The sequence below is a fragment of the Saccopteryx bilineata genome, chromosome 2 (assembly GCF_036850765.1).
Source record: "Saccopteryx bilineata isolate mSacBil1 chromosome 2, mSacBil1_pri_phased_curated, whole genome shotgun sequence".
NCBI classification, from domain to species: Eukaryota; Metazoa; Chordata; class Mammalia; order Chiroptera; family Emballonuridae; genus Saccopteryx; species Saccopteryx bilineata.
Genome location: NC_089491.1, coordinates 300,614,974 through 300,638,842, shown reverse-complemented (window position 1 = coordinate 300,638,842; position 23,869 = coordinate 300,614,974). Strand labels below are relative to the sequence as shown.

General features: G+C 45.6%; 1 protein-coding gene and 1 pseudogene across 2 annotated transcripts in view; one reads left to right on the top strand and one right to left on the bottom strand.

The window, feature by feature from the left end:
- Positions 1-22,298, bottom strand: part of CD34 (CD34 molecule) — a 30,878-nt gene extending 8,580 nt beyond the window's left edge. For both annotated transcript variants that reach the window (XM_066261466.1, XM_066261467.1), the window contains exons 1-7: positions 22,166-22,298; positions 12,285-12,467; positions 10,619-10,872; positions 9,496-9,576; positions 1,229-1,364; positions 950-1,002; positions 468-632 (exon numbers count right to left, since the gene is read on the bottom strand). In XM_066261466.1, coding sequence (XP_066117563.1) covers positions 468-632; positions 950-1,002; positions 1,229-1,364; positions 9,496-9,576; positions 10,619-10,872; positions 12,285-12,467; positions 22,166-22,244 — 951 coding nt within the window. In that variant the 5' untranslated portion in view covers positions 22,245-22,298. The remainder of the gene's footprint in view (positions 1-467; positions 633-949; positions 1,003-1,228; positions 1,365-9,495; positions 9,577-10,618; positions 10,873-12,284; positions 12,468-22,165) is intronic.
- Positions 12,575-12,672, top strand: LOC136327363 (U6 spliceosomal RNA; annotated as a pseudogene).
- Positions 22,299-23,869: the final 1,571 nt, after the last annotated feature.

Genomic DNA, 23,869 nt, shown 5'->3' with positions numbered 1-23,869 from the left:
GAACCAGGCAGTCCCCAGGCTGGGGACGTTCCCAGGCCGGAGGCCGAGAGGCAAACCCCAGCCTTGTCCTTCCTCATCCAGACACTTCAAAAATGGGTTTTCCCTCCCCATGACCCCTTGCAAGCCAAGTGGTGTCTGTGGCCTTTTAATATGTTTGCAAAGAAGTGGATGATGTAGTAGCCTGTTCTGGTGTACCCAGGTGAACTATCCCAGCAAAATAATAAATCAATGATGTGAACCATATATTACCACAGTGAGGTGGCTGGTCCCAGCTAGTGTCCCTCCCCAATCCACAATACAATGTTGTTTTGACTTAACCGAGGACACGGTATGTGTGGGCACACATGTCCCTATGGAAGAGCACAGAAGTGCCTTTTCTGGTATTTCTCCTCCCACATGACAGCCATGGCCATCTCCAGAAGACTACTGTCTTTCTCATTTCCTTTGACCTGGACCCCAGAACTAACCAGCCTTTCTCCTGTGGGGCTCCAACTGCGGCGGTTCATCAGGAAGTAGCCAGTGGTACCCAAGACAGCCAGCAGGATCCCCGAGGTGACCAGTGCAATCAGGGTCTTGCGGGAATAGTTCTGATGGTCCTTAATGTTTTCTTTAGTTAAGCCCAGGATCCCCAGCTTGAAGAGAAGACACAGAAAAGAGCCTAGTCACTTGTAGAATGTGGATTCCAGAAAGGAGCCCAACCCACACTACACGCCTGTATGGGACCCAACAGTGAATAAATACAATACATTGAGCTCAGGGGTTTTCTATGTAGGATTTGATACTGACATCTCTTAGTTAAGCTGCACTATAAACTTTGGGTTCGAGCAGAGAAAGGTGTTCGAGACAGTCAGAGAAGGATGGAGAAGAAGGGAGGGCAGGTCTGGGGATGAGTATCGCTTTCTTCCCTACTCCAGTGAACACCCCTGACCCATAATCTTAGAGAACTTACCTTCTCAAGGTCAGACTGGTGACTTTGCAGAAAACTGAACTTGCTGGAAAGATCTAGAATTAGAAACAGGGTTGTTGGATCAGCTCATCCTGTTCTATCCCCCTAAGCTGCTTTAGAAGATGCTCTGATGGCCAGGATGGCTCATGTCAGGAGCTCCTCTGTCAAAATCAGCCCAGCCGTGCTCCCCAGCACCTGCATTCTACACTAAGGCTTCCAGCCAGCATCCTCTAGCCTCCTCCCCACTCCGTCCCTAGCCCCCAAGACAGATGTGCTCCGTACCTGTTTTGTTGATCAAGAGTAGCAAGCAGCGAGGATTCAGCTCAGATGGGGCGAGGAGCAGGGAGCACGCCTCGGCCTGATCCTGACCACACAGGACTCGGATCAGTTCCTCTCCACTGTCCTTCTTAAAGTCCTCCTGGGAAGACAGAGAACAATGACGAGCAAGAGTGAAAATACTAGTATGCCCTCAACTGCATTGAGAGCCTCGACAATAATTCTGGTTAAGTCCTCCACAAGAAGGATCATTTTTCCCCCTAAAATTCCAACTGAAAACAACAACAACGGTGAACTATATGTGTACAAGAACACAGTAACAAAAAACACTCAAAGATTTCTCATCACCTAAACACCTATCTATTAGTGTCTCGGGTTTAGATGCCAGAGGAAAAAAAAATGTACAAAGTTATCATCTTAGCTTAAGGATTGCTCAGGTCCACATAGACTATTCAAGGTAAATTCAAAAGAAATTGCCAATAACAAAAAATATTAATAGTGCAATACTGAGGAGAAAATCTTTTTTTCAAGGTTACAAAAACCCCAAATGTTGGAAGAAAAGCCAAGAGAGGTGAAGGTGGAGACCAGATCTATGACTACAGAGAGACTCAGTGGGATCCTCAGGCCCTTCCCTCTTACTCTTCCAAGGGTCTCACAAAGATCATGGCTCAAACCGATGATCTTTCTGTCTAGTCGTCCATCCCCCTTTCCCACGAAAAGTGTGGAGTCCATGCTTTTGAGGTTCATAGATCTTCCTCCAGTTTAGTGACTGGTCCATACTCAGAAACAGAGTCCTACTCAGGAAGTCAGACTCAGATGAACTCTGATCATTCTTCAACCCCGAGTTCCAGGAAAGGGCCCGGGCTGTGTCTTTCCAACACCCTGTTCTCGAGCCTCCCAGGATGTTTCCCAGCAGCCTCCCGCCACAAGGGCCTCCCCAGCACGGGAAAGGAACAGAAACCAAGACCTTCTCCTCCGTCCGGATGGCAGATGGCAGAGGAGGAAATGCCTGAACAGCTCCAACAACTTTCCTGTTTGGCGAACACTGCTGGGGCATGTGAGGGCCATCAGAACCAAGCCTACGTGGAGGAGAGAGCTTCCTGTTTGTAGGCAGGACTGCTTCTGTGGCTAGGGGCCCTCCTAGCTTGGAAAGCAGCCTGGGTATTTTCCAAACGCTCTGGCCCAGCGCAGGAAAACCCAGGCTCCTTCGCTCTTCCACAAGGCAAGGTCAAGACTGGCCTCAGGCCCCAGGTTTCTTCCATCAGCTGAAGTTTTTGGGAGTTGAGTGAAATGCACTGGGCTTGAAGGAGGCAGGAGAACAGCGCTAGCTGGCCCCCGCGTCACAGAGAGCTGAGTCCAGTGGTAGCTTTGGGAGGCCTCCCAGAGCCAAGGCCTCAGAGAAATGAATTCTCAGGCCATTGCTGCTTTACTCCTCAGGAAAAGCATTAATTCTTCAGGGCCTTGGATGGAGGCTGTGCTTCTGCTTTTGGGAAAACCTGGCTCTTTAAAACCTCATTTGCTGCAGAGGTAGTGTGGACATCACATTGGCTATAACCAGCAGTCTCCGTCCTCTCTTGGGCCCATTCCTCTTCCGAGAAGCGCACGTGGCTTGTCCTGGGCACTACACCCTCCTGGCACCACGCCTTCTGAATGCCATGGAGGGGAGTGCTGCCTGAATGACCGGCCCCCTGATATACCTCCGGCTGAAACACATCTCCTTCCCGAGAGGGGCAGACGGACAGGACCCCTGCATAATCTAAACAATCAAATGAGGTAGCCCGTTTTCAGCCTGCTGGGTCCTGGGAAGCTGCATCTCAAGCCGGTTCAACTGCTCTGGCATTCATCTGGCCCTGAATATAAAACACCATGTGAAAACCTCTGTGTGTGTCATGTGGTGTGTGTGTGTGGGGGGGGGGGGAGCAGCATGAATTCTACATGCCCAAGTGATCGGTTTGTGTGCACGGTGGTGAAAATAAACAAAGTTTACTATACTGCAGGCACTGTTTTAAGTGTTTTACACATATTGATTCATTCAGGTCTCGCACAACCCTATGAAATGGATATTATCATTCTCCCCATTTCATAGGGAAAGAAAACTGAGGCACAAAGAGACCAAGAGGTCACAGAGCTAGTTCACCAAAGAAAGGTACAATTAAGATGCTATGGCTGTTCAGAGGGGGATGAGGACGCACCTGGTTTGGGGTTTTCAGAACCATCTCATTACAGGCATTAAAGAATGAGTAGAAAGTGTCCAGGACAAGCTGGCGGGAAAAGGCCTTTCACTGGGGGCGTCCCCATGAGGAAGCTTGGCGGTGTGACAGCCGGCGACTGTCACAACCCTAGTTCCAGGCGAATGAGCACTGCCGTCTCCCGTGGACTCTCCATCCTTCAGGACTCCACTCAAATCCCACCTCCTCCATAAAGCCGGTCCCACCCTCACCAGAATGGGCATCAACCTTTGCTCTGCTATTTACTAGATTCTTTGCACGTCATGCAGCTTGTCTGAGTGTCAAGTTCCTTCGCTGAAGACTGAGCTGTTGAGGTGAGTAAGGAGGTATCATAGGAAGAGTGTCCAAAAGGTGTTTGAAATGCCATGGGCACTGAAAAAACGGCCGCTATCACTATTACTATGAATAATAGCAATGCCTTATACACTATATCATCTAAAACCCACATTTTGATGTTTCATCATATTCTGCCTTGCTGTTATTGTCATTTCTCTGTGACTAGACTGTAAGATGCCTTAGTGTGGGGAGCAGGTGTCTATTACATAATTTGGAACTCAGACTGAACTAAGCATAGCATCAAATAAACAAAACAACTCAGTGAATTGTTGTTCATCCTAGCATCCCAACTGGTTTGGCCTTCACACTGAGTCCCTCCGCCCCTTGCTTTGTTTCTTGGACTAAATTCAAGGGTATAACAGCGGCCAGCCTCCCACTCTGGAATCCAACAGCATCAGTGAATTGTGTTTGGGCCTGGAGAGGAGCAGGTAGATCCTGAACAAAGCACAATGCTTCTCCGGATGCTTGAAATATAAACATCCTCCCCCAAGAGAGGCTGTGGGCAGACATCATGGGAGAGTGGGCAGGAAGAAGCCACAGCCTCACCATTTTGCTCATAAGAATCAGATTTGTGAGCCCCTAACTACATCAGCTTGCATAGTTACTTTACAAAAATAATAACCACAATGATGAAACCATCCCACCTTACTAGAGGAGCACCCTCAAGTTTTCTTTCACATTTTAAGCAAAGACTCTTAAGATGTGAAAGAAGCATGTTAAGCATTAAAGTGGGGAGAGAAAGAAAGGCAGGTATTTTTCTAAATGACCTTTAAGACAGTGGTTTTCAACCTTTTTACACTTGGGGACTGGGGAAAGAGGAGAATTATATTGGAAATCTCTAAGGCAGAAATCATCCTGAGCCTAAGTGAATTGGGTCTATAATTTTTATATACTATCAGGGTGATTAACTCTTTTGCAGACTGGCACAAAATTTCTGGTGGACCAGTTTGTGGACTGGTGGTTGAAAAACACTGATATTTCCCAATGCTGACTCAACCTCTCTTTCTCTTCCACCATCTCTCTTTCTTTGTAAATAATTTTATCTACTCTGGTGTGAGTTTGACAACTCAGGCAAAACCTCTATGTTCAAAGAGGTTCTGGACTAATTAAAGGACCAACTGCAAGTCACACAAGTGGGTAGCTGATCAAGGGTGAAAAGTGAGACTGTCTCCAAATTTTAGGCTTTTTCCAAGATGCACATTGTCCTCCATTTGTGAGTTACTGTTCTGCATGGAAACTGACCTCCAGTGTTTGGGCACCAGGCAAGGAAGGCGTGGGCTGAGGGATACAATGTGGAGGCTGGAGGGAGTCTGCCTCACATGAAGTCCATGCAACAGAATAAGGGTGATGCGAGCTAGCTGAATAAATAAAACCTCGGCATAGAAACAGACATGGCTCTAAAAAAAAGTATTTCTAAAAAACAAATTGGTAACTAAAGGATCTAAATAGAGATTTCTCCAATAAGATATACAAATAGCCAATAAACACACGAAGAGATGTTCAACATCATTGATCATTAAGAAATGCTAACCAAAACCACAATGAGATATCACTTCATGCCCATTGGGATGGCTACTGTCAAAGAAAATAAAAACAACAACAACAAAAAACCCCCAGAAAATAACAAGTGTTGGCAAAGATGGAGAGAAATTGTACTGTTGATGAGAACGTAAAATGTCATGAAACTTGAGGTCATTGCGCTAAGTGATCTAAGCCAGTCATAAAAAGATAAACAGTATATGATTCCACTCATATGACATAGCTAGAGTAATCAAATTCATAATGACAAAAAGTAGGTAGTGGTCACCAGGGGCTAGGAAAGGTGCGTGGTTGCGGAATTGTTTAATGGGTGTATAGTTTTAGTTCTAGAAGATGAAAAAGGTTCTGAAGATTGGCTTCCTAATGATGTGAATCTACTTAACACTGCTGAGCTGTATACTTTAAAATGGTACATTTTATGTTATGTGTATTTTACTGCCTTTTTTGAAGGGGTGGATTCCCCTGGACAAATGGGTATAGCATAAAAGAATAAAGTAACCCCACATTTAAAAAACAGTTTGAGAAACCACAAAAAATTAATTAACCTGACGTTTCAGCAGAGAAAATGAATGTCAGATTTGGGGTGACATGTTCTGCTAATGAGGGTTCTGGAACTCTGAGATGCAGTACCCGGTGTTTGAGAAGACTGTGCAGATTGCCCTTTCTTTACCTAGGTGGTACAGGTGATGATACAGGTGATGAGAAGAAGGATGAGGAGCAAAAGAAGAGTGGTTGGGATACAAACGTGTTCAGAATGCATGTACAGAAGACAAGTCTAAGGAATCCACACAGAGGGAGCTAACATGCTGGGCATTCAGTGTGTACCAGTGCAGAATGAGTATCTCGATATCTGAGAACAATACCTGTGTATTTCTGTAATATAGATGCCAGCGCATGTCAACATTACATAAGTATTCAAGGGTGTGATGTTAGGGGAATCCAAACACTTATGCTTCTCATTAGGCTGTAAGTAGGGCCTAAGTTTCCCATGGTTAGAACCAGCCCCTTAAAGGCCTTCTGACACCAACAGTACAAATGTAACCTAAGGAAAATTAACCTGTGCCACTCAGTCTTTGGAACAGACTATGTAAACAATCACATAGGATTGAAGAAAAGGAATCTGGGACACAATCAGGAACTATGGCTAAAAACTGTGGAAAAAGGATGGCTGTGGAGGAAAAATGACCTTAGGGAGTCATATGAGGTACTGCTGCTTGGGGTCTTGGGAGAGGGGACCTCAGCAAGGAAAGGGGATCAACAGTAGTGGAATGACCAGGGAAACAATAGCACTACACAGAGGCTACCGGAGTTGATGCATTGCAGGCAGAGCCGAAGCCTTCTCTAGGATGTTGAAGGAGCTGCTCTGTTTCCACACTGATACTCACAGATCCTCCCCAGATCTCACAGGACAGTGCAGGTCTTCTCAGATGTGCCGCAAAATAGATTAAACAGCAAAGACCACAGGGTGAAAGAGGCCATCGTAGCAGAAGAAGAGTTATTTATGGAGTAGCAGTAATTTCCTGGCACTTGTCTTGTATGATGACCCTACTTAAATGTGAACTTTGAAGAGCAATGGACAGACACCTAGGAGGCTTTGCAAATGAGATATAAATTGTTGGTACAGAGAATGAGCGTCTCGCACAGACCCTTGTGATACACAGGAAAATAAGTGCTCAACCAAGACAATAGGGAAAAAAGAGAGAGAAGATGGTTCTTTTCCTTAGCTATAATTAGCAAAGGGTTTCACATAAAAAAATGAATAGAGTTGAAAGTCAATATCAGAAACACACAGGGTGTTACTTGTGCATTTTATAATCATGTCTAAGTTAACTATTTTGCAAATTGCACTTCATTATTCAATTGTGGGAACTTATGTTTTCATAATTTCTTTTCTTCTTCTTCTTCTTCTTATTTTTATATTTTTCTGAAGTGAGAAGTGGGGAGGCAGAGAGACAGACTCCCACATGTGCCCAACTGGGATCCACCTGCAAGCCCACTAGGGAGCGATGCTCTGCCCATCTGGGGCTGTTGCTCTGTTGCAACCAGAGCCATTCTAGTGCCTGAGGCAGAGGCCACAGAGCCATCCTCAGCACCCAGGCCAACTTTGCTCCAGTGGAGCCTTGGCTGCAGGAGGGGAAGAGAGAGAGAGAGAGAGAGAAAGGAGAGGGGGTAGGGTGGAGAAGCAGATGGGTGCTTCTCCTGTATGCCCTGGCTGGGAATCGAACCTGGGACTTCCACGTGCCAGGCTGATGCTCTACCACTAAGCCAACTGGCCAGAGCCAATTTCTTTTCTTTTAAAAAGTCCTAAGTTAAATAATTCTCTTAGGTATAATTTTAAAATATCTGTGAGTCAGAGCCACCCAACTGATAATCACAGGTAGATATCAATACTCAGAATGGACATAATAAGTAACTTGATGCCCTCAGAATAGTCCTTTCCTAGCCCTTTTCCAGTCCTTATGTCACACATCACATATATGGTTCTTTTAAATAAATTCTCAACTTGTAAGAAATTTTTTTCCCCTATAAGTAAATACCACCCTTCCTGTCATCCCATCTTTTTATCCAGAGCCTTGTTACTATCAGAAACTGGATTTACTAAAACATAGCAAGGGGGTCTGCTATCATCATTAAAAATTAATACTATGCTGCATGATCTCACCAATGCAATAAGACATGAAACTGAAATGAGGCATAACTACTAAAAAGGAGGAGGAAAACAATATATTCTGGAACGTAACATGATAACTAATCTTAAAAACAGAAATGAATCCATTGAAAAAGCTCCTGGAATTTATAAGCAAGTTGAACAATATGGCTAAACTCAAGATAAACATTCAAAACTCAGTTAACTTTCTAATACACCAGCAATCATCAATTGGAACACATAATGAGAAGTCTATATTATAAATAACTTTAAGTAACCTATAAAAAATTTAAACTAAAAAAAGAAAAAAAACAGATGCTGAATGATACAAGAGAAGGCCAATAAACTTAAAAAAAATAAAGAAATTTAGAGAGTTTCAATTAAAATTTTGAATTTTTTGGATCTTCACAAGGTGTTCCTAAATTTTTTCTAAAAGAATAGATTAAAAAAAAACTTTTTATTATTTATTTATTTTTATTTTTAAATGAATATTTATATTTATTTGACCTTAAGTTATTATCTGCCAGCTAATAACGAAGAGGGTGAGTCATAAGCACATGTGTTTTTTTATCAAGTCTTTATATCTCATTTTGTTTTGTACCTTTAGTACTTCTAATTTTTTAAAGTGTAAAGAGTAAAGACCTGCCAATATAGATATTAAAAGTACTGTAATGTAAAGGTATAATAATTTTTTAAAATTTAAAACAGGGAAAAAAATACCAAACTGAACAAAGAAAATATATGTATTAATACTGAAACTAAGAGACATTGACAAGAGTGTGGTGGTTACGGGGGGGAGGGGGGAATGGGAGAGGGATAGGGGGTGGGGAGGGGCACAAAGAAAACAAGATAGAAGGTGACAGAGGACAATCTGACTTTGGGTGGTGGGTATGCAACATAATTGAACGACAAGATAACCTGGACTTGTTATCTTTGAATATATGTATCCTGATTTATTGATGTCACCCCATTAAAAAAATAAAATTATAAAAAAAAGAAAAAAGAAAAAAGAAAATATATGTATTTATATATCTATCAAGAATATGGCCCACGGTATATAAAAACTTAATATAAGCTAAAAGAAGCATTCCAATCAACAAAGAAAGAAGTAATATTAGGAAAAATGGCTACATAGAAAATACAACATTGCTGTGTATATAAAGTTATATATAAATACTGTAAATATAAGAAAAGGACTAATATTTTAGGTGACTATTTTGTATTTCATGAAGGACCTTCTTAATATAAAAGTAAACTTAAATCTGACTATACATAATAAATGTATTATAAGAGATAAAAAGTAACAACTCAATTTAAATAAAACTGTCTTTGCCTCCTTTGTCCACCAGATGGGGCCTCTTACTCCCTAAATACAAAGCTCCACATTGGAAATAGCCTGAGCTTGCTAAACTCCCTCCATCCGACCAAGTCCTTCTAGTCCAAATGGCTTATGGAGAAAGGATTGTGGGAGGAGGGAGGGGGGAAAAAAGAAGGGGTTAGGTTGAGAGGGGAGTTTGACTTACACAGCTGGAGGTCTCATTTAGCTCCAGGCAGATAGCCTGGGTCAATTTCACTTCTCTGACTGTGGAACATTTGATTTCTCCCTGTATTAAACCAAAAACAAAGTAAATAAGCCAGAATCCTTGCCTCTCATTTCTTCTCCACTTCTTTTCCAGTTTGATTTCTGTGAAGTATTCTCTTAGATTTTAGAGGAAAAAAAATTTTTTTAAATTTGTTAGAGGACAAAAAGAGCTTTATAATAATCATACACTCTTCCTCCATCTTACCCTATCCTCAACAGATAATTAAAACCTTTGTTACTAGCCTGGACTTGTAAGCAAGTAGCTATTTGCAAACTTGGTAAACACTGGCTTGGATGGTGCAGAGATGAAAGTGGGCACCATTCTTATCCCATTTGGACTGTTTTTCCTCCAGTGAATTATGTACTTACAGTAATGCCATACCATATAGGCAAACAGATAATGGGGTGCCTGGGTAGATCCTGGTGGCGCTCACTTTCTTCCTGGGCGCTCACCCAGATTCCTTTCCTGGCTTCTATGAAAACAGAAACCAGGCAGGCCCCCAAATGCCTGCTCCAAGGTTCCATGTCCTCATATTTTCTACCCTTCATGTTGAAAGCTGTTGACAGCCACTGGCCCCAAGGCTGAGAAGGGCAGGTTGAGCTTACCATCACTGGTCTACTCAGTTCCTCACTCACTGCCTCTCCATGCTTGGCATAACTACCAAACCCTCTTACACAGAGGGAATGGTATTTGTCCTAAACATTTGGGAAGAACAGCCCCAGTCAATGGAAGATGGTTTTTAAATATGGCCAAAGAGGAATGGTACCCTGGTCAAAGCCCAGACCAAGAGGTACTAGGAAGAACCACCTAGGATTGGATGGATCTCAGAAAAGCCCCTTTACTCTCTACTTCCTAGAAACGCAATTCCCACGGCACAGATCCCTTCGCCACCCGACTCCACCCTTTACTTCCTCTTTCTACCCCTTTCACCAATATTTAAGCTGCATATTTTCAGTGCTAATTCTTAATGACCCAAACCTCGTTGGTTGGAATGAAAAGAGGTTAGGGGGAACAGAGAGCTTGTATGCATATTAAGCTGCCATTGTTGGCCCAGTTCACCCACCTTGTTGGTACTTGGGATAAGAGAAAATGATGTATAGGGTTTAGTGGTAAATGTCACAAGACTGGTGCTATTGTATGGGAGCTCTGAAATATTTCCAGGTGACATGCTGGGCTTCAAGGTCATCTCTGAAGTCGAAAAGTTGGTTAGGGTGGAAGACACTATGGTGGCTAAGGAGGTCTGTGTTTGGATAGAAGAGTTCATGGTTCCAGGAACTGGGGTGATCCCAGAGGTAGATGTGAAGTTGACTGCAGACTCTGAAAAAGACCAAAACACAAGTGTGCATTTGGGCACATTTGCATAAATACACACACATATCTCAGTTCACTGTCTTGAGAAAACACCTTATAGATAATGATATAGGCATGGACTTCAACTCAGAAAAGGGAATTTAGGGCTCTAAAAGTTACCGCATGTCCTAACCCTCACCAGATGCATTTCAAGCCAGCTGTTGGAAGCATAGTTGTAATCTAGAATGTATGAGAGGTGCCCTCAGAATTCTGAAATTTGGTCCTGGCTGGTTGGGTCAGAGGTAGAGTGTCAGCCTGGTGTATGGATGTCCCAGGTTCAATTCCCAGCCAGGGCACACAGGAGAAGTGCCCACCTGCTTCTCAACCCTTCTCTCTTTCCTTCCTCTCTGTCTCTCTCTTCCTCTCCCACAGCCAAGGCTCCTTTGGAGCAAAGTTGTCCTGGGCGCTGAGGACGGCTCCATGGCCTCCACCTCAGACTCTAGAATGGCTCCGACCTCAACTGAGCAATGCCCAATAAGGGAAGAGCATTGTCCCCTGGTGGTCATGCCAGGTGGATCCTGGTCGAGTGCATGTGGGAGTCTGTCTGACTGCCTCCCTGATTATAACTTTGGAAAAATACAAAAAAAAAAAATTATGAAATTTAATTGGATGCTAGTGCCTCCTACAGAAGTCAAAGATCCCCAATTTGAACCTGTACACACCTTCTTTTACTTAGAAGAGACCCAAGATCTCCAGGGAATTCTCATCAGATCCTTATTTTATCACTAAACTGAACTCTGCATGACAACAAGGTACAAGAAGCATTGCTGATCAAGATTGGCGGCCAAGGCATTAGCTGTCACTGTAGGAAGAGTTACCTAGAACTTACTTCAGGGTACCCTAAACATGATGCCCAAGCCATTATTACAAGGGGCTTGTTGGCCCTGCCCAGTTGGCTCAGTAGTAGAGCGTTGGCGGGTATGTGGAAATTCCAGGTTCGATTTCTTGTTAGGACACACAGCAAAAGCAACCATTTGCTTCTCCACCCCCCCCCTTCCCTTTCCCCCTCTCCTTCCTCTCCTACAGCCATAGCTTGATTGGTGCAAGTGCATCGGCCCCAGGAGCTAAAGAAGACTCCATGGAGCCTCCACCTCAGGTGCTAAAAATGGCTCAGTTGCTAAACATAGCCAAAGATGGGCAGAGCATCAGCCCCAGATGGGGGTTGCTGGGTGGGTACTGGCTTGGGCACAAGTGGGAGTCTGTCTCTCTATGTCCCCTCCTCTCACTTGGAAAGAAGGAAATAAACAAACAAAAATAAAGGGCTTGTATGTTTCCATCTATGGGAGTAAGCAGGGGCAGGAAGGGTGGTCTTCAAATGTCCTGATGTATTACCCAAGCATCAGCAGCATCCTTCTGGGGCCCAAGACAATACTTTGTACCTGGAATGGCTGCTGTGGTCCCACTGCTGCCCTGAGAGACAGAGTAGAGCGTGGTAGTTTCCAGAGTACTTGGTATTACGAATTCCTTGTTGCGTCCAGTTGTAGAAACAGCTGAATATATTTCTGGAGTAGATGACCCCATGGTAACAGTAGTCAAGTTATCCATATCTGTGAATCCAGAGGCTGTAGGGAAACAAGGAGGAAAAGTGAGAACCTAAATTGTCCTGGAGCCTCATGACATCGCCTGACTCAATTTCTTGACCTCAAGGAGAATTTGTCTAGAACACCCTGTGCTCACTTCGGCAGTACACATTGGGACAAAACAGAGAAGATAGCATGGCCCCTGTGCAAGGATGACACACAAATTCATGACGTGTTAGAACATCTCCTGCTGTCCCTGGATAGGAAACTAATTACCTATTACTAGATTGTTCCTAAGGAAATAGGGAAGGAAAAGCTCATATCTAGTATATTGTATCTATAGGAGGACTATCTACAGGAAGGGAAAGTTGCAAGCAACTGAATGAATTATGATAGGATAAATGGCATATGCACCTAAGACACCATAATCATTACAAATAAAAAATTATGGAAAAACTATAGCAACATGAGTATATGAGGCTATGTTCAGAACAGGTTAAGTAAAATATTACATCAAATTATACCAGAATAAATATTACAAAGATCTAAACTCTGGAGAGGATGTATCTCTATTCCCTTTTTAATATATTTTCTCTTTTTGTCACTCTCCACCCACCCTATTAATTCTTGGAATAATCATTAGGTTCACATCATTTGCTAGCAACCCCTTTAAAAATTTCTCCCTCCTAGACTTTCCCATTCCCAAACTCTCCTCATTCTTTCCCCCATGCCCTTTAAACCTGTCCTGCTTTCCTTTTGGTGGAAGAACTGCGGGAAGCAACCCCAAGGTTTCTTTCAGGGAGCTCTGCCTAGAAATCAGCTGATGAACTGGAGAGCACCAGGCCTGGCTCCTCACCAGATGTTGTGGAAGATAGGGAGGTTCGTTTTGGCTCATCAGTAACTCTGCAATTTAGTGTGTGTGTGTGTGTGTGTGTTTACAAACCTCTAAAGTGAGAGATTTTCCTTACATAGATTCTTGGGAGAATCAATGAGATAAATGTTAAATTTCTATAGTCTAATGTTCCTGGATCTAGTTCTCTGAAGCTTTTCACAAGGGCCCTTGTCCTTCCGTGTTTTTGGAGTACCCAACAGCGCCACACTTAGCTCTGGAGGAGAAGTTTCCTGCCTAGACCCTGAACTTTAGAGCCCACACTCTGTTCCTCCTCCTGCCCTGTCTTTCCCCAAACTATGAGGAATCCATGAAGCCAACAGAGATGTATCCTCTCTTCTAGATTGTACATTGGGGACCAGAAGTCCTAGAACTTCTCACCCACTGGAGAACCTGCGTGGGCCTTTTTTTTCTTAGCCCATCCTTCCAAGGGTGAACTGCAACACCAGAGTGTCCACCTCCAAGGCTCAAGGGCAGCCAAGCGGTGACTCCTCGCAGGGAAAAGGGTTAGAGCGTAAGCGGGTGGATGGGGTATCCTCACATGCAGGTACGACCCGCTATGGGATGGGAGAGTCATGGTTAAGAGATGGGTGGTGGGCCAAGGGCAATCTCTTCCTGCTTAGCCACATTGTAGAACCGAATTCCAGGACTGTAAGGGCCTCAAATTCCAACCTGGCCTTCCAGCTGGCCTTCCAGTGGCCATGACGGTATGTTTTACAATGTATGAGAATAGGAGATATTTTATTTATCAATTAGTTGACCTGATTTATAGCTTTGAAGTATTTAGACATATAGTATTGTACTATCTCGGCTTGGACCCTATAAATGTTTGGGCCGGACTTGGTATCCAGAGCTCATACCCAACAGAACCGTCCTCAAGGAAAGGCTCCTGAGACGCAGGTGTGCCTTTTTCAGAGCTTTCCAGGTAAAAAGCAATGTAGAACGACACCCAGTCTTTCCCTCAGCAGCTAAAGGGAGGCTAGTCTTCAGTTGCAAGGCAATTAGCTTGAAGCCAGGAATGTTTTCCCTAAAGGTGGTGACAGATCTCCTTGTCCCATATCTGCCTCCCTCCCCAACCTGATGCAAGAAGATTGTTATTAAGGGTAAGAACATCAATCATCTTAATCTTAGGTGGAAGCTGAGCAGGAGGACAAAGTAATAGTTACCTGCAGTTCAGAGATGAGAGCCTGAGTCACCAGGGGTGAGGCAGAGAGGGAAGGGCATAGTGCATTCGGGGCGAGGAGCGGTCGGGCCACGGGGGGTTAGCTGGTTGAGTAGAGGGTCGGCGGACTAAACTGCTAAGGACCAGCATGCATCTCCCACACCCCGGAGAGAAAAGGAGAGGCTCCTGTCTGACTTAGGTAGGGGGTGAGTTTAACAAAAATAAAAGAGGTGAGAAAGCAGATTCAGTCTTCTTCTGTCCTGAAGTAGGACCCTCTCAGCAGTCTGACCCTAATGTTTGGGTTCATTTTAGGGGGCAGATGGAAGGAACTGAGTTGAAGGCTCATCCTCTTAAGGTAGCAAGCCAGGGCACCGCTGGAACTCCCCACTGACATCACTCTTCCTGCCCACCCTTTCCTCTTCTCTCTCCCAGTACGTCAATTCCTGGGAATCCCATCTGGCCCAGCCTGGCTCAGCCCTTTTCTCTTCCCAAAGGAAGCTGGGCCTGGCTGAGGTGATGTCATGCTTTTGAGCCCCCTCCCCCAGGGCCTCCTTCACCCAGACAAACAGTTTTGAACTTTTCCAGATGTGTAGAGAGACCTGCTGCTAGTTATGAGGACAGAGGTGCCCATGCCAGATGAGTGAAGCAACCCTGGGCCCAGGCCAGCTACCAACCCACTAGGGTCGGGCTCCCGGCTGCAGCAGCCTCCTCCCACCCGCCACCCAGCCCAGCACTGACGAGTTCCTAGCGGATCCATCTGCAAATGACACCCTCAGTTCCATATCCCTGAACCTAAGGTGAGGGGGGAAGCTTCTGAGACTAGAGAAACTAGACAGAGAGGGAGGGCAGAAAGGCAAGGCTGAGCGTGGGGTATGTATAAATATAAGCTTGTGTAGGGCTCAGGGACACCTTGGCAGGGCCCTGGGAGGCCACCCTGGCCCAGATACTACAATATAGGGACTATCAGTGAGGGAGCCTCTTGGTTTCATCGTCTCTAGAGCCCCTTGATAGAGTTCATTCCCATGACGAGACTGGGGTCTTGAAGAACGGCATTCATAATTATCAAGATGGGCCACAGACCTCTTTTCAGTCCTACTTTCCACACACATCCATAGCATTAAACCCATCAGACCTGCAGACCTGACCTTCTGGTCCTCTACTCCGCAAGGGAGGAATGGCAGCCTCCCAGTCTAATTCTAAAGAGTGATCGATAAAACCTGCACTCCATTCCACTGTAGACTGGAGGCCCAGCCCCCCCCCCCTCCCGCCTAACGGACCACATGAGAATACAATTTAAAACAGAAGGAAATGCTGAGGTCTCCAGTTCAAAACCCTGAGCTTGCCCGGTCAAGGCACATATGGGAGTTAATGCTTCCTGTTCCTCCCCTCTTCTCTCCCCACCCCCTTCTCTCTCCTCTGTAAGATAAATAGATCTGTTTAAAAATTTAAAAAATTCTTTGAAAAACAGAAGGGAAAGCTATATTATAGCTATAAGAGCTATAAGCTCTTGTTGACTTCTCATTCCGTCTTTATTAACTGTGTCTCCTTAAGTGCCCTATTTGACCCTGGGTACCCTATTTGGTCTCCACTCTTGAACTTGGAGCAAGGAGAGAAGACAAGGTCTCAGGAAGTTAGCAAAATGAGGATTCTTTGAAGACAAAATAAATGTCACAAAATTTATGTAGTAAAAGTCACCCGTTTAACTTATAGGTGCTTATTCAGCGGCAGGTATGCTTGTTTTACACACAATGCTATCAAGCTAGGTTATCTGATAGACTGGCTAACGCTAAAAGCTAGAAAGAGACTTAGAAACAAACAATAAGGAGAAGCAGCAGCTAAAAAGGAAGAAACAGAAATAAATGAAAAACAGACAGGAGTATCAACACTCACACTAGTCTGGAATCATTTATGGCAGAAGTAAATAAATATATACACCTCAATAAGCATTACGATGTCCGTGAGTTGCATCATGACCAAATTTGTTTCACGATACATCTGAGTCATGACAGTTAAAGTCTTCTTTTTTGGTACACTTAAGGAGGCAGAGGTGGATTAAATACACTTTTATAAGATTTCTACCTACAACCAGTGAATTGAAGGTACTGCTTCTCTTCAACGGGGAGAGGGGGCAGGGTTGCAAACCCTCAGCGATCCAGAAAGGTCTGCTACCTAAAGAACTCCAGTTCTGTACTTTAGGAGACGAGGTTTTCCTGTACTTGGGCTTGCTGTTCATAGACCTGTAGTTTTATGCTTTTGCTGGTGTTGTTTTCTGATCTCCTAGCCAGTCAGTCCCACTCTGCCCAACATTTTAAGTTCTTGCACCCTCCCCAAGAGGAATTTCTTGGGAGGAGTTCCTGGGTGTCTTAGCCCACAAGACACAGTCCTAGGAAGAAGGAACACAGTGGCCTCGTCTGGGAGCCCACGCCCATGTTGAGAAGAAGGTGGCAGAGCCTAGAAACAAAGGGCCCGGGCCCTGCTGTCAGACCGTGAAGGAAGGCAGGCTTCTCTACCGTGCTCTACAGCGTGGCCTCGGGGAGCCGCCTGCGCTCTTTAAAGCTCATCTGTAAAATGGGGATAAAAACAGTCCCACTTCCTAGCTGTTTTGAGGAATAAAGGAGAAAAGGGATGTAAAGCAGTTTGTCTGGTAAGCACGCTCAAGCACCAGTGGTTATCTTTAGTGTGGGCCCTAGGGCCTTAACACGTGTGTCTCCATCACTTATCTGGCACAAATCATGCATGCTGCTTCCTGAGTATAGGTCTTGTACAAGAACTCTCTATGTTCTTGGATGCATTATAAATGTCTTGAGTGCCAGACCATCTCTTCTCCTTGTCTGTTTCACTTAGGGCACTTAGCACAGTCCTGTGATTTCACAACAAACACTTAGACTGAATGGCCACTGTGTCAAGTATGTTTACACCAATCACCTCCAGGTAGAGGGATCTCATTCAATACTATATTTTAAGACACATTTATTAAATTAGGGAGTGTCCATGGGAAGATAACCAGAATTCGGAGAGTTCTAGAAGCCAAGCCATATGCTGAGGGCCTCAGGTTCCAGTATTTCATCTAGATCAAATAGGGTTGGCAACTATAGATGGTGAACCAAATCCCACCCGTAGACTGTTTATTGTACAGTGGGGTAACTGCAAATGGAACTTTTATGTGTTTAAAGTGTTGTAAAATAAAATAAAGTAGAATATGCAGCAGAGACCACCATGCCTGAGAGTCTAAAATATTTACTGTCTGGCCCTTTGCTATAAAAGTTTGCAGATCTCTGATCTAGAAGAGATGAATTTGGGAAGGGAGAATAAATCACTTTCTTCAAGGTACATTTCTCTTATTTATTCATTCTTATTTTTCATAAGTTCTAGTGAGTGATGTGCAAAGGTCCACACTCAGCGCTGTGGGAAGCACAAAATAAGAGAAGTTTCTTTCCCAGTATTAGTTGTGAATGTCATTAGAATTTAAATGTATTCCTGCCCTCAAGGAGTTTATAATCTAGTGGGGTAACTAGAAAATTCCTTAAAGATTGTCATGAAGAAAGATCAGAATAATTCTGTGAACTAATAGAAAGAATAGAATTGGAATTAATGACTAAAAGTTACAGAAAAGCTAATTTCACTACAATACAAAGAAAAGCTTTAAATAACGTAGTTAGTTTTTTAAAAATGAAGTGAGTTACAGGAAGGCTAATTTCACTATAATTCAAAGAAAAGCTTAAAATAATGGGGTTAATTTTTTTAAAATGGAACAAGCCACCCATCTTTCCTGGGAGCATTCAGGAAGCATCCTTGTTATGGGTCTCGGGGAGTCTGGGCCTTGTTGGATGAGAACAAAGAACTGGGCTAATGCCTTCCGACGCCTCAGAGGCTAAGCTGAAGTGTAAGTGTAAACCAAGTGTCTGTGGCCTGAGTACTCCCAGTGTCCTGAGACTTCCCTTTACTATTCAGAGAGTGTCTTGTACCAAAACCCCAATAACCTGAGCTTTCTTTGGGGGGCCTACATTTCTCCTAGTCACCTCTTTCTCCACTTTCCTGGATGCCACTGACTCCCGGATGGAAGTTCCCTGCCTCTCCCTCCTCAGGCCACAGTTGGTCTGCACCACTTCACTGTGGGCTAACCAAGTACCCATCCTTTTATTCTCCCAAGAGCACTGCTAACACAGGGCTGGTGTGTGCTTACTGAAGGTTTGAGAGCCTGGAGCCAGATCACAGCCCAGCCCAGAAGGGAAGATGGCACAACTTTGAAATTCTAGACACTACTGTGCTAAACATCCATGCTGTACCATAAGGAATTTCTCCTAGCCACGTCTTTTCCACCTTGCACTCACCACTGTCCTTCTACTGTGCCAGGCACCTCCCCTGCTCATCTCTATGTTCTTGGGCTCTGGACTCTTTCAGCCTTTTGTCTCTTGGGCTCATCAAATGCAAAATTACACTTTCTTTGATCACGCTCAGCAATTCAACCTCTTGTTAACTTGCACATCCAAAGTCTGTCCAGGGGTCTAGGCCTTCTTACCCAAAGACTATTTGAGAAATTTTCTTAAACAGAACTGGCTATCTAGAGATGCTGCCTCCCTAGAAGGTATGAGTTATGGGTCCTCTGGTAGTTTTTTTTTTTTTTTTACTCCTTGAAATCAACAAAGAGCAGGCTTTAGAGGTCCTGAGATCCATCCCCATTCATTTGTATCTCATCCTTCCAAGATGCATCTTTCTCTTTAGCAAAATCGTAGGCCCTTGGGAGTAAAGTCATAGATAATGTGTTTTTTATCTCTTTGCGAAGGAGGGAAGGAAATGTTCTCATTAGAGAAGTCAAAGCCAGAAAACTATGGAAATTCTACCCTGGCAACTCTTGAGCATTTTCTTCTGCAGGGTGGTGTTTTGTTCCTTTTCCATACCTCACATTTTCGGTTCTCCACACTCGGGCCATTTAGTTAGATCAAGCAAAGTCAATGAGACAGGGAGGCCCAGCACCCTGAGGGCGGGTGGAGCTGGGTAAGCATCCAGCTCTGAAAGTCAGCCCAGGCTTGCCTGCCCGGGGTCTAAAGGAAATCAGGCAGTGAGACCAGAAAACGTAGAACTCGTTCCTCCCTCTTATTTGTTTTTGTAAGACTGCGCAGGGGTTTATCTGCTGCAGTTTGGCACTCTTTGCCCTGAGCTTTTGAAGACAAAGACTCAGAGAATGAAGGAGATGGGGACAAGTGAATGAGGCTCCCAGGAGGTGGAGCCAGAGGGATGAGAAAAAGAGGCCCTGGTGGCATGTTTTCTCAGTCAAACAGCAAGGCTGCTGAAGACTTGCATTTGCAAAGGTTGGCCATCAGGGTTGGCCCTACAAGCCAGAATACTGGGGGCCACTGGATTAGTCAGCGGTCCCCAAGGCTGCTCCTCAGTTGCCATGTGGCAGAGATTCAAAGGGTGGAGTCCTCTCTCCTCTGGAAAATAGCTGATAAAATTCTTTTCCCTTTTCTTCTTTCCCCCTACACACGTAGCCCCAGACAGGATATGGGTGTGGGGTCTGCAGGCACGAAGGACCCAAAGGAAGGAGAGGAATGTGAAGGGGTGGGACTGGCGGGTGTCGTTGGGGAGATCAGAAGGACAGGCTACGGAGGGCTTGGAGGAAACCCTGAGTCTGACAGACGAGATTCCCTAATGATCTGAAAGGCTCCTCGTCTCAGGTGCGGTGTGGCAATGGTACCGGGTGGCCTCTCATCACCACCCTGACTCTGGTGACCACCCAGAGCCTCCCCATTTCCCACAGAGAAAGAGTCTACTTTTGATTGGCTGCTATGCCCACCCCTATGACAACTTCTCCCAGGGACAGAAAAAAATACCTTCCCAGAACAAAGCTTTGTGTTGGGGTAAGTGATGAGAATCCACAGAGCTCCTTTCTGCCCTAAATTTCATAGTAGTAAAAGCACAGAGTTTCTGCAATGTCCCTTTGTTAGCATTTCAAGCTACAGTCACTCATTTCATTTATTCCACATTATATCCCAGGACAGAAAACGACTCCTAGTATTAAAAAAATACACACCCTAGAAAGTTCTCAACAAAGGCATAGAGTTAACAAACTGGCCCACGCAGCCTGGCAAGATGGAGACTTCGGATCCATGTCCCACCCCTCACCCCCAAGCTGAGATACTGGAACTCTCAACGTATCAACCTAAGGTTTTGAAAAGGTTAAATCGCTCTCCCACCACAACTGCTGCAGGCGAGACTGAGACTGGCCAGCTGAGGAAATAAGCAAAGGGTGGGCCTCGCTCGGCCCAGGACCAGGTCACCAGCACAAGCTGTGTAGTCAAAGCACAGAGGAGCACCTGATCCGAACCAGAGCCTCTGGTCAACCCACCCCTGCTAGGAAGGCACAGGCTAGCCCCCAGAATAGTCAAGTCCCCCTTTCTAGGGATCTGTCGCCTCAGTGACAGCTTTTTCCTTACCCCAACGCGCAAGTCTGAGGCTGCCACACAGGTCAACCCAGAGCCTAACCTAGAGCTTCCTCCAGCCCTGAATGAGTCGCTCTCCAACCGGGTGGATCCAAAGGGGGACAGCAGAGGAGTGTAAGAGCAAAGAGGCCTAGCTGGCTGGGGGAGATCGCTGTGCGGGGCCAAGCTGGGTGGCCTTTAGTAAGAGTAGGAAAGCGGGAGCCCTAGAGGGCTAAAAGCAGAAACTTGAGCAAAAGGGAGGACAACTTACAATATTTAAAACCTTCTAAGTGCAATGAAATGAGATGGAGACTGTTATCCCCAAATGAAAGTAATAACGAATAAATGTTATTTGAGTGCTTCTTTTTTTTTTTTTTTTTTTAACGAAAAGTGAGAGCAAGAATGTAAGCATTGTAGATGAGAAGGAGGGTTTTCTGACCTGTCCACTAGTTTTAGAACTTGGAGGGAAGCTGGGAAAGAAAACCTGACAACCTAACAATCTTGAGTTGGTGCCAGGGAGAGGAAGGCAGTGTGGAGAACAAACTCCATTCACCACCACCTTCTCTCCAGTGGAATGGGTGTGGGTGTCGGAAGAGCGTGTTGTAACTTAGCTTTGCTATCCTAAATGCGAGGATTTTTGCACGGATTGTTCTCTGCTCCAAACTCCCCTGGTCACCTATCTCAGCCTGTCTCCTGGGCCTCCTGCGGCCTCGCCCCACCGGCTTTGCTCCTTTTCCTTAAATGTACAATTCTGGCTCCCCCTGTCCCGGGGGTCGGTGGGCACCTGGCTCCCTTCGCCACAACGCGCGCCCATACCCCGGATTTCTGAATCAACCACCAGCCGCAAAACTCTGCTGCTTCTCTCTTCCCCCCTCTCCTGGTTGTGGCTCTAACTTTGCGCTCCGCGCCTTTGGTAAAACGAAGACCCTGGCACCTTCAAAGCGGTTTATATTAGCGACAACTCCTGCAAGGAGTGTTGTCGGACTCCGAGACGCCTAGGGCTCGCCTCGGCTCACACCTGGGCTAGTTCACACTGGCGGCGTGGTCGCCTTCTCTCCCCGTCCCACCCCCGCCGATTCACAGGTGAGGGACCGGAGCCGGTTCATACGGCCCTCGTCCCACCAAAGCCTGGAGCAGCCCTGGGCGTGGGAGCGTGGGTTGAAGCAGAGGTCCCTTCCCTCCTTGTAGCTGGCTGAGCGCGCTCGGCCTCCGGGGGAGCGGCGACCCTCCCCGCCCAGCCCCGCGGGCCGCGCGCGCGGCGGGTACTCACGCAGCAGACTCAGCAGGCAGAGCGCGGTCCAGCCCCGCGGCATCCCGCGCTCCGCGCGCGCGCTCCTGCGGCCCAGCATCCTTCCCGCGCGGCTCCGGAGAGATGCACAGAGCCCGAGACACTGCGCGCTCGGGGGCCGCTGCTCCCGCCCCTCCGCCCGGGAGCGGGGTGGGCGATTCTTGCTTTTCCCCTCCCCTCCTTCTCGAGAACTGGCAAGGCCAGCCCCTCTCCTTGGCTGCCACTAACGTGAGCTTCCCTGCTTAGTCCCAAAGGCGGAGGACTTTAGAAGGGAGGCTGGGGTTACTGCCTTCGAGGCCAAAAAAGGTGGAGGTTTATGGGGGCCCCAGATGCCTTGTTCAACTTTACATAGAGGCCCCATCTTACTTCAAGTTCGACTTCTCCTTAACTTTTAACCCCTTTGTGTCAGTCTTGCCGGTGGCCAGGACAGGGGTAAGTTTCCTTTGTGCTTTTTTTTTTTTTTTTTTTTTTTTGACTTTCCATTCTCTTTTGCTTTTCTTTATTTTAAAGTTTAATGCCAAGAACAATCTTACGGAAGGAATCTACCGTGAGAACCTGAGTTTACAAGTGTGAGCATTTTGCTAATCAGGTAAAACTTGCCACGTGTCCAGTCCGATGCATTTAATGATAGTCATCTGGAGACTGCTGCATGTTAATGAGGCATAATGAGTGGGAAGGACACATAAATGACTGTAATTATGCATTTTACCCATCCAAACCGTCCTTGTCGATTTTTCTTCCCCCCCCCCCCTACAAAATGTGTCTATTTGTGTTCTTTTGAAGGATTTTTTCAGGGACAGAAAAATATTCTCTCACATGGTTGCATCCTAACTGACAAAGGACTCCCTCAGCACCTGGGTGCCGCTCTCCAGACATCCCCTGCCCAGCCCTCTGTCCCAGACTCTAGGGGCTTCATCCTGCTCTCCCATCAGAAACAGGACTTCCCTGACTCCTTCCTCCACTACCTGGTTGTTCCGGGAGTGCCCTGTTCCTCATTAGTCTTCAGGATGTCGGTAAACCGAACTGCAGATACTGAGCTGGGCAGGCAGCCTAGTTACAGATTGGACTGGAGAGGTGGAGACTGGAGGAGAGAGGAGCCAGGAGGAGCAGATGACGGCAGCAGGGAGGGGACTAGATAAGGTGCAGTCTGGGAGAACACACTCGGGGATCCTGAGTGGGGTCACAGGATTACAAACACCCAGGCCAGTCTCTTTCATGAAGTCTGTGCCACATAACCCAAAGGGGGAGAAAGAAAGCCGACCAGCGCCCTCCGATCCTTTCTGATGTACTTCTCTGCAGACTCCCTTGCGTTAGGAAAGTAGGTTTATCTTGGTGGTCCTTGTCTGACCTACTATAAATTGAGTTTGCACAGGAGAAGGGTGTCCAAGGTCTAAAAACAAACCCCCAAACTCCCTATTCTGATCCTCTTCCTCAACTTTCCTTTAAATAGGAAACAAAGACTTCAATTACACAATATAACCAAAGGCTTAAAGATGCAAATTTGATAGAACATTGGTATGGTATAATTCTGTTTCAAAGTGCAAGTGGTGATTCCAATCAGACCACATTGTGATCTCAAGGGCCTGCAGCCTGGGGCAAAAAGAGCTGCAAAATATAGTGCTCACAAAAATTAGAGGGTATTTCAAAATGAATATGAAGTGATAAAATATCCCCTAATTTTTGTGA